This window comes from Egretta garzetta, unplaced genomic scaffold (genome assembly GCF_000687185.1).
Source record: "Egretta garzetta isolate BGI_Z169 unplaced genomic scaffold, ASM68718v1 scaffold98, whole genome shotgun sequence".
NCBI lineage: Eukaryota > Metazoa > Chordata > Aves > Pelecaniformes > Ardeidae > Egretta > Egretta garzetta.
This window is the reverse complement of record NW_009260611.1, coordinates 1891598-1902016: the sequence shown is the minus strand read 5'-3', so window position 1 is coordinate 1902016 and position 10419 is coordinate 1891598. Positions and strand designations below refer to the sequence as shown.

Here is a 10419-nt window from a genome sequence, read left to right as displayed (position 1 = left end):
CGAGGGGCTGGAGGGGGTAAAGTCCCCGCGGGGAGCTCGGTGCGTGCTGCACCGGTGGGGCCCTGCTGGAACGAACCGCCTGGTTCGTAAGGGGAGCACGTTAAAAATTTCCCTGATGTAGCTGGGGCTGTAATGGAGGGTGGGGAACAGCAGCCAGCTGGGAGGGGATTGCAGTTGTTTTTTTTGTACTTGGGATGTGGTTCCATGCAGCTCTTCCTAGTTTTGGAGGCAAATCAGTTGCGAAAAGAACTTTTTTTTTTTTTTTTTTTTTTTTGTGAATATTCTGGTGTGTGTTGTTAGGAATGCAGCCTATCAGTATATGTGCAATGTGTTAGGCTATTAAAAAAAACTAGCAAAGCTGCAGTTGATGTTTTAGAGTTTTCTCATTTTTTTTCTGGTTTGAGTTTGTTAGTTTGTCTGTCCTCTGTAATTAAAATGTAAAAAAAAAAAGTCTGTCTTCTATTTGTAAATAACTTTTAAGTAAGTTTTTAAGTCACAGCTTTTATAGAGTTAAACTTCTAATACTTTTTCCTCATCTTGCTTGTCAGCTCTGCCTGCAAGGGCTGCTGAAAAGAATGCCCCTCTCTGTTGGGTCCTGAAAGTTGTCAAGTGATTAATTGCCTAACCTGGCGGTCTGTCTTTAAACTAGGTTTATAAATGTGTGGAGAAAAGGAGTGGTCGTGCTTCAGCTCCAAATAGTAGGATTATAACCAATAATTATATAAAAGAATAGGGGTTTTTTTTTGAGTAACAGCTTATATAAATTTCATATAAAATATATATAGCTGGTTTTGGTTTTCATGTGTATTTGTATGTGTATATATGAAATGAGAGGAAGGACTCTGATGAAACTTAGTGACACTTTAGTTTACTGGGTGGAATAACCTTGCACCAATCTGACAGGTTGGAGGTGAGGTTTCTTTATCAGCCTGTTTACTTACAAACCTGAATCTCCTTGTTTGGGAACTTAATATTGTGCTGTTACAAAAACTAGTCTAAAACCAAAGCCTCTTGATGATCAGAGTAGCTGTTTAAGTTTTTAAACTTGAAGTTAAAACTAAAAGGCTGCAGGTCCCAGATTTCTTTGCATCTGCAAGTGACTCTGTTTCTGCATGGTTTTGGGTCCCTGCTCGGGGAAAAAAATACTTCATGTAGCAATATAACTGAAGAGAGAAACAAGCTCTGAACACAACTTGCAAGATGCGAAACTTACTACTTGAAGCAATTATTTTTATAATTCATACAAAAAATCTGTTCATTCTAAAAATAGTTTCATGGCTAGAAATAGCATGAGTTTCTGGTTATAATTGTGATGCTTGCTTAGCTTTTTGTAAGGTGATGGTTTATTGAATAACCAGGTGGATTAAAATGCATATATGCTAGCTAGTAATAGTTACAAGTATTGCAGTTACAGGAAGAAAGAAAACTAAAGTACAGCTTGCGCTGTGGGCCTTAAGTTCAGTGCGTGTGTCGGCTCAAGTTGGATCTCATTGCAACTGTTGAGACGTATTTATTTTTTCTAATCTGACAGCACTTCACAGTTTTTCTGATTTGTTTTATTAAAGTAAGAGCAAAATAAGCTTGAAATAACAGTGCAGTCTTGCACAAATTAATTGCTGTACAGGGAAGGTGATGAAGTGGGTCTTATTCTTCCTCAAACTTCAGTTTGCTGGAAATGTTGAAGTTGAAATTGTCTTAGAACTGTCAGCACAGCTACCTGAAATAAAGTTTACATTTTTGTCATGTTAAACTGTCCAGTAGATTTATGTTGAAGAGAGAAGCAAGGTCAACTTAAAAATCTCTGTCTGAGAATACATAGTTAAATAGCAACAAATGATGAAAACCAGTTCACAATATGTCGTGAGTGGTGGTAGCGGTGAAATTACGAATAAGACTATTACGGTTTTGCAATAAAGCTTTGAAACTAAAGTGTTCTTAAAAACATTTTAAAGCAAAACATTGTAGAAAACACTGGAATTTCTTCACTCAAATCTGTTTGTGTATTTGAAGTCAAATTGTTTTAGTGAAAACATTGATGGGTTTTCTACTGGAGATGGAAAGTTTTGCTTAGCTTGCTAAATCCTGAACTTGTGTGCTAAAACTCAGTAGCAGTCTTCAGTCTCTTGATCTTGCGAACCCATTTGCTTCAATACTGATGACTGACTTGTTTTTCATAACTAAGGAGTTGCCAAACTTTACAGTTAAAAAGAAAAAAAAAAAGTGTGCCTAGCTGAGTACCCATTAAAGCTGGCTTGGGTCAAGTTTAAATGAACATGTCATCTACGGAGGCTGAATCTAAATCACATTTCAGTTGTCTTTAAGAAAAGCCCCTTTACTCTGCTCTGGTGAGACCTCACCTGGAGTCCCGTGTCCAGCGCTGGAGCCCTCAGCAGAAGAAGGACATGGAACTGCTGGAGCAGGTCCAGAGGAGGGCTACAAAAATGATCTGAGGGCTGGAACACCTCTCTTATGAGGACAGGCTGAGGGGGTTGGGCTTGTTCTGCCTGGAGAAGAGAAGGCTGGGGGGAGACCTGATTGCGGCCTTTCAGTACTTAAAGGGGGGCTATAGGAAAGATGGGGACAATCTTTTTAGTAGGGCCAGCTGTGACAGGACAAGGGGTAATGGTTTTAAACCGAAGCAGGGTAGGTTTAGACTAGATGTAAGGAAGAAATTCTTTACAATGAGGGTGGTGAAACACTGGAACGGGTTGCCCAGGGAGGTGGTGGAGGCCCCATTGCTGGAAACATTCCAGCCCAGGTTGGACGGGGCTCTGAGCAACCTGATCGAGTTTAAGATGTCCCTGCTCACTGCAGAGGGGTTGGACTAGATGACACCTAGGGGTCCCTTCCAACCCAAAACATTCTATGATATATCTAGAACTTAGCTTTTAGAGTTCTTGAAGACTTCACCTACGTAGGAAGAACATGGAGCACTAATGCCTGTCCTAATGCCTGTAGAAATACAGCTCTGAGAATAGCTGTCCTGTTACGTGGAGGAGAATGGGACTTTGCGTGCCAGGATTTTGAGTTGTGTTACTGGAACAAAACTGGAGCAGTTTCTGTGTATGTCTCGGCTTGCTGGGGAGGTGCAGTGCCAGGTACCTGAGCAGCTGCTGCTGCAGAACTGCCCAAAATGAATTCTGCTTTTTGGCTGTGCTATATTGATGTATGCTGCTCTGTATCTGAGCCCCGATACCTTGCTGGTTACAGCATAATGTATTTTGAGGTACTGATGCATGTAGCTTCCAAGTTTTTTGCTTTGTGAAGTGAAATCTAGAATATCATAGTAGTGCTAGTGTTTAGTAGATACTTGTATTTCCTCCATTCTGTTTTGTATGCATTAAATTGCTTTTCCAACTTCCAAATGCAAAGTTAGGCCTTGCTAGGTTATAAGAAATACCTGAACTGAAAAGACTAATTTTTTTAGTGTTTTATATGTGCTTTTAGTAGATAAATAGGTTTGTACATGGGAATTAAGAACAGATCAATATCAGCACAGTAGATGTGAGCTCTCCTAGTCACCTTCTCTGGGTGCTGGTCTTGCTGGTGTGGAAGTTTTTGGAGTTCTGCCATGCATTTAATGGTAGTGGGAACAAGCCTCAAGCATGAGAGCTTTTACTTGGCATTAATGAGATAGTGCTGCCAAGAGATAGAGGAATACATGGAGATAAGCCATTTGCCACACTCCTTTCCTGTTCTTGCACAAAAGAATCATGTAATGTTTGCTTAAAATAAAGCAAACTGGAGCCTGTGAAGCTAAGAGCAGCAGATAAAATGCAGGTCATCTGGAAATCATGTTCTTTTGAAATGTTTTCCATAGGATTGAGATAACAATGTTGATGGAATACCAGGAGGAGAAGTTTGCTCTTGCAAGACTCAAGCTCGAAATACCTGCTTCAAATGCCAGCACAATCCTTGAATTTCTAGGAGATTGTTATAGTTATTAGTATAATGCTTACATTTCATTAGAATTTATTTTGACTGTGAGGCAAGGTTATGGTGATACAGATTTTTGAAGTTGGGGATGATATGAAAGACAGTAGATACTTAAAATTGAAGTCAGGAGGACATAATCTTTATGGCTTTGCATCTGCAGGCAGCCAACGAAACATGTTGCTGAGATCAGCTGTTAATTCAGTGCTGGCATCTCAGTAACAGGAAGTCATTAGTGTGCATTTGCTGTACTTTGGGGAAGAAGTCTAAAAGCTTAGTAACTAATCATTCTTAATGATTTTATTTAAAAACTTGATATCCTGGTCTCTTTTACTAGTAAATAACCATAATATTTATGTATATGGAATAAGTATTCTGATGAGCCTAGCATTGTGCCTTCATTATCCACTTCTGTATTTTAACTAGTCGGTCTTCGCAAAGCTTATGTGACCACTGTTGTGTTCTTAATAGTTTGGCCCGGATAGCCTTATGTGTGCTGTGTTATGCTTTCTACCATTTTCAAAATTATTGCACAAATTGACAGAGCTTTTGCAAAGTTATAATTTTGCTTTCTGCAAAAAATTAATTTTTATTCCCCCTCCACTTTTTTCCTTACAGGTAGAGCAAGTGAAATTACTAGATAGGTTCAGCACGAGCAATAAGTCACTGACGGGAACTCTATACCTTACTGCAACTCATCTGTTATTCATAGATTCAAGCCAGAGAGAAACGTGGGTAAGTATAACAAATGCTTGAGGCTCGAAAGTATAGGTTCTCCAGATGCATTTGTTCTTCCTGATCTAAGGTTGAATTTGTTTACTAAAATGTTCATCTAAGTTATAAATTATTCCCTATGCTCGACTTGTTCACAGTATCATAATAAGTTAATGATTTACGAATTGTAGTCTTGCATGTTGCTGTTGCAGTTGAAATCGTGTGGTATTGAAAATGTTCATCTCTCTTCAAGCTGCTGTAATTTCTTCTATAGCCTTTACTTGTATTCCTGAGTGAATGTGTGGTTATTTTCTTTAAACAACTGACTTGTACTGCAGTTCAGAGGCAGGAATGGGAGACTGCTGGATAGTTTAAGCATTAAGTTTAAAATTTCTCTGTTGTATTTAGATCCTGCCTAGGTTAAATGAGTCAGCAAAATCCAAAGATCTAGGCTTTGATGAAATATTGAAGATTCCATGCCCTTTTTTTTAGAGTGGTAAGCAGCTGTTTCTTCCCAAGTGTTCATCTCTGGAATAAAAGAATTCAGAAAGGGGTGCAGCTTCTTGGTGACCGCTACCAGTATTGTATGATCAGAGTTGGCTAACACAGTAATTCACATTTGTTTTTCTGCTCAGTGCCCTAGCGGCACACCTGTGGACATGAAGTTCTGGCTTCCACTGTAGCCCAGCTACTTGACTGAGTTCAGTGCCTTAAGTCTATCATCCTCCAGGATGAAATCTCATTTCCCTGTGTGTTTTTTTTTCTCTGTAGGTGTATTACTTGTAGGTGTATTTTCCTGGATTACCCTTAATCCTGTATCCTGGTTATCTGACTAGGTGCCTCATGGTGCTATCAAGAACTTATTTTTCCATTATTTGTTCTTGGATACAGTGTACAATTTCATACAAACCAAACTGTTATCCTGTCTTACAAAATGGGTTATTGGAGAGAAGATGATTCAGAAGCATTACTTGCATCTCCCTGTGCGCTACATTAAAAGGTTTTATTTTGGGGATATTGAACATATACTTAGAATATTGCATTTCTGTGATGATAATGCCAGTAGCAAGTCTAATTATGATAATGTCTTCAAGATAGCCTCTTTGTAAATGCATATTTGGCAGCATAGTTTTCAGATGCTTACTGAATTCTGATCAATATTTAAGAGGAGATGATTGCTTCAGTGAAGTAATTGAAATGCTATCAAGAACATCTTGTTCAGTTGAAGTAATGTATCTGTGACTTTTCCCATGGTTGAACAGCTGATACTTTCCCTTGTATTTTCTGAAATTTTATGTAGATTTGCCACACAGAGAAATCTGTGGAGGGCTTTTGTATACCCATTACTGTGACAGTCTTCTGTTGTGAGTGGTCAAAAAGCCCTTAGCTGAGAGACTTTCATGTCTACATAGCACAATGGGTAATACAGGAGACGTTTTCTTATCTCCTTTTCATTCCATAGATGTTGAATACTGGAATTCTAAAATCTTCAACATCTTCTGTATCTTTTATACATTGAGTTTCCCCGATTTGCTATATTTTGCCTGAAAATTCTGAGGTATGTTCCTGTACATACTTTAAAAACCCAAGCAGATGTCTCATTAGGCAGGGTCTAAATAGGCTGTAAGCATGTCAGTTAGCAAAGTTACAGAAGTGGGCTGAAAAGCCCCAGTGGAGTTCTACTTCTTGATTATTATTTTTTGCATTTAGAAGGATATTTACTGTCTCTTAGAAACATCAGGTAACACCTCAATATGAGGGAAGAGAATAATTACATTTTGACAAAATATGGTATCTTGACCAAAATGCCAGTTATAACTAAATGATTGACAAAATTAGTCAAAATCCATATTCAGCATAGCTTAATGTGTCTTCTATCTGCTTTTGTACATCGTATGTTCTAATTTTTCATCAGCATGCTTATGCTGTGAGTTCTTGTATGCTGCAGATACTACATCATCACATTGCTGCGGTGGAAAAACTTCCCCTGACAACTTCTGGCTGCCCCCTTGTCATCCAGTGCAAGAACTTCAGGATAGTTCACTTTGTTGTTCCCAGAGAGAGAGATTGTCATGATATCTATAACTCTTTGCTTCAGCTGTCAAGAACAGGTAATACTTCCAACTGTAAAAGACTGCAGTATATGCCTGGATAACAAGTTGGTGGTGGGGCAACCATGGCTTATATATATATTTAAAAAAAAAACAAAACCAAAAAACAAACCCATGCATTATGTAAAAGTCTTTTAGTGGATTTGGTATGTAAAAGAATTTTAATGATTAAGTATTAATCTGCATACGAATTCAGAAGATGTGCTGTCTGGCTTTTGTAGGTCACTGATGTTTGCTAACAGAATGTGAGATTCCAGTATTTTTTTGCATATCTAATGTTATCCCTGGAATTGTGAATATAAATGCAGTGCGGCGAGTCCATAGGTAAATTGCTACTGAGCAAATACTAACTTGTTACTGATGTCATGCAGTTTCAAAAATAAAGCTGAGGTTGTGATGCTAAAATAGCACTACCAATTCAGCTTTACAAGAGACTTCTGTTGCCAGAAGTTCTTTTGCATTTTCTGCTTTGTGTTTAGAACAATGTAGAATGCCGTAATCTGTGATATTTGAATAGTGTATTAGGAAGGACATAAAATATTTTGAAAGCTTTTTTTGCTTTAAAGGAAACTTTAAAACTTACTGCTTTTAAAGGTCAGTAGATGTAAATTTCTGTTCTTGCCTCCAAAAATAGTTTGTTCGTTTAGCTCTTGTGAAGTCTTCTGGTAATTCTGCCTTCTGTATTGTTTAATTTCGTCAGTCTTAATTTTGTGACTTCTGCTTTGCCCTTATGGTTTTAAAAATGCCCTGGCTGAAATAGGTCAAGCACACTCAAGAAAGCTCTCATAACCTGCCTTTAACTAAATGTGTATAATTGTCAGCTAACAGTATGATAATTGCAGAATAAATATTTTAAGAGTGTCAAGTATTTATTTGGTCTTGCTTCTGAGAATCATGAAGCCTGAAACTTTCTCTGCAATTTAGGCAATTTCAAGGCTTGTCAACTGTGCTACTTTTCTCCTCTCAGACATTTTTGGGGACAACTCATTACATAGTCTTACCCTTTACCTTTTAGCAAAATATGAAGAACTGTATGCCTTCTCCTATAATCCAAAACAAAATGAATCTGAGCAAGTCAAAGGTTGGCAGCTTATTGATCTAGCAGAAGAATATAAGAGAATGGGAGTGCCAAATGCGAACTGGCAGTTGTCGGATGCAAATCGTGATTATAAGGTAAGTGTTGTAGTGGAAACACATTTTGCTCTGCATCTGTTCCTGCTTTATCCTCTAACTCTAGTCCTGTAGAAAACAGTCTAATACTATGAAATCATTTGGCCTGTAGCATAAGCAAAAACTTGCAGGTGGAGAGAGTTAACTCCTTAATCAGTGTGTAATCTCACAACTTTCTAATTGGAGTTTTTTCCAAGGCCTCATTGAGAGACTCTGTGCGTGGATGCATGTGTTCTTTGGGATTGTTTCTAGAGTATACTTACCTGTTATAAGACCAGCCCCAGTAATTCTGGTGCTCTGCAGCTTTGTTCTCTCTCTTAACTGAGAAGGATTCTACTTTAGCATTTGCAAGGTTGGCTGTGGGAGACAGTGGCTGTGGTGGTGCAGCTGATTGCCAGGTCAGATTTCATCTTACTTTTTAGTCTGCAAATACAAAAAAGATGAGGCAAATAGCTTCAATATTTTACTTGAAACTCATTCTTAGCATTTCTACTGAAGTGTTGTACTCTTGAGAGGTGAATGCTGGTGTAGCAGCGCTTTCCAGTAGTGCTTGGTTGTATAACTTGGATACCGATTTGTACTTCTTTATCCATGGCTTGTCTCCTCTTCTGAGTTATTCATGTGTATACAGAGAAACATGTTAGTGTTTATCCTTTGTCTCTTCTTTCACCTAACATCTCTTAAATTGGATGCAATATAACTAGTATAGGCTTTGTGTCTTATACTCAACAAGAATTTTATGTATCTGTGTCTTCCAGATCTGTGAAACCTATCCTAGAGAACTCTATGTTCCCAGAACTGCAAGCAAGCCCATAATCGTTGGTAGCTCCAAGTTCAGAAGCAAAGGAAGATTTCCAGTGTTGTCATATTATCATAAAAATAAAGAGGTATAGTGTGTCTTCCTCTTAATGCAAGTATGCTGAAAAGTATTTCTGAACACTTGGCAGTAGTTCAGGGTTGGTAAGGAGGTAAGTATGGTGACTGTATGAGGGTGGTACAATTTGTCATAACCTTAAATACAGCTGACACTAGTGGTGTCTAACAAGATGCTGAATTAAGCTAAGCCAGTTTAAAAGAAATCCTTAAGTAATCAGTTGATAATAAGTTGAACCTCTTAAAGTTTTGAGGAACTGACCTTGAGATAGTGGAAGATAGCTTTTTGTCAAGTGGTCTGTCTTCCTTGATATATCCAGAATACAATCTGTTAGGTCAAAATGGTGGTTAAGAAAACCAAAATAAATCACACCAAAAGAATAGAACTTTGTTCTTTAAAGAGGAATTTGCAAGGTAAAAAGAACTAGAGGATGAGAAATAAGATTTTTTTTTTTTTGCAGGGTTTAGTAGAGAGTGGTGTGAAGCAGCATCTGCATGTCTTGGCTAGGGGCTATCTTTGAAGGGAGAGAAGGATTCACCTTGCCGAGTTGAAGAATTTACGATGGCTGTGTGTTAATCTACTAGATGCATTTGAAGATAATTACTATTTGGAAGATGCACCTGATACCTTCTGAAATAAAATATATCATAGAAAATGACATGATGAAAATTACATTAGATGCTAACAAATTCGACTTGCAATAATAAAATTGCATTTGTAGTAATAAAACCAGCCATAACTCATTTCAGACCTAGAGAGTAACTTGCTATCCTAAAGTGTGTTTCTTCCAGACTACTTTTTGGAATTTTATACTTAGGGAAAGTCCATTGTATAAACTAGTACCTTGCCCATGTAGATGAGCCTGAAAAAAATCTTTAGATAAACCTTTTAGATTTAAGCTGTAGGTGCTGTGTTTGGAGGTCTGCAAGTGATGTACTTAAAAAGTTGGAACACCAAAAAATTTTTCAGTTTAGTGCTGTTATCTGCTGAACAAAACAATTAGTTCCAGTGCCTTTTTAGAGTTATGCAAAGCATTTCAACTACAGGTATTAAACTGATGCTAATTTGTTCTTTTTTTTTTTTTTTTTTTTTTTTCCCCATGGTAGGCTGCAATTTGCAGATGCAGTCAACCTCTCTCAGGTTTCAGTGCCAGGTGCCTGGAAGATGAACACATGTTGCAAGCCATCAGCAAAGCAAATCCTTCAAATCGATACATGTATGTCATGGACACCAGGCCCAAGGTATGTACTCCAGGCTCTACAGACTAGCCTCTCTTCCTGAACATCAGAGTACACGGATACAGTGTAATTCTGCAAAATTTGGAGTTAAATATGACTCCATTGGCAAAATGTTCTTTAAAGGTGTGGTTAGGCCTATCTATTCAAGTGTTTCATTACTTGCTTTCTTGAAGAAGTCTGTTAGGACTCAGCTGTCTAATTAAATTGAATTATGTTGGGGTTTTGACCCGTTTTGTAATGTGTGGTGTAATTTTGACTCTTTACACCCATCTGTGTTTACGTTGGTATTCATTTCACTCAAATCTCTGAACATAGGAGCTGGAAAACAAGGATGTAAAGTGAAAATCCTACAGTGTAGGATCTGCACTTATTTTGAGCA

At 37.9% G+C, this 10419-nt stretch overlaps 1 protein-coding gene across 2 annotated transcripts in view; it reads left to right on the top strand.

Moving 5' to 3' along the window:
* The first annotated feature begins 4551 nt into the window (after positions 1–4551).
* The window catches only part of MTMR6 (myotubularin related protein 6), a 23536-nt gene continuing 17668 nt past the window's right edge, over positions 4552–10419 (top strand). The window contains exons 1-5 of one of the 2 annotated variants that reach the window (XM_035900408.1): positions 4552–4668; positions 6596–6758; positions 7774–7931; positions 8687–8815; positions 9909–10043. In XM_035900408.1, the coding sequence (XP_035756301.1) occupies positions 7878–7931; positions 8687–8815; positions 9909–10043 (318 nt within the window). In that variant the 5' untranslated portion in view covers positions 4552–4668; positions 6596–6758; positions 7774–7877. Of the gene's footprint in view, positions 4669–6562; positions 6759–7773; positions 7932–8686; positions 8816–9908; positions 10044–10419 lie in introns of both variants that reach the window. The other variant, XM_035900407.1, reaches the window with a different exon arrangement.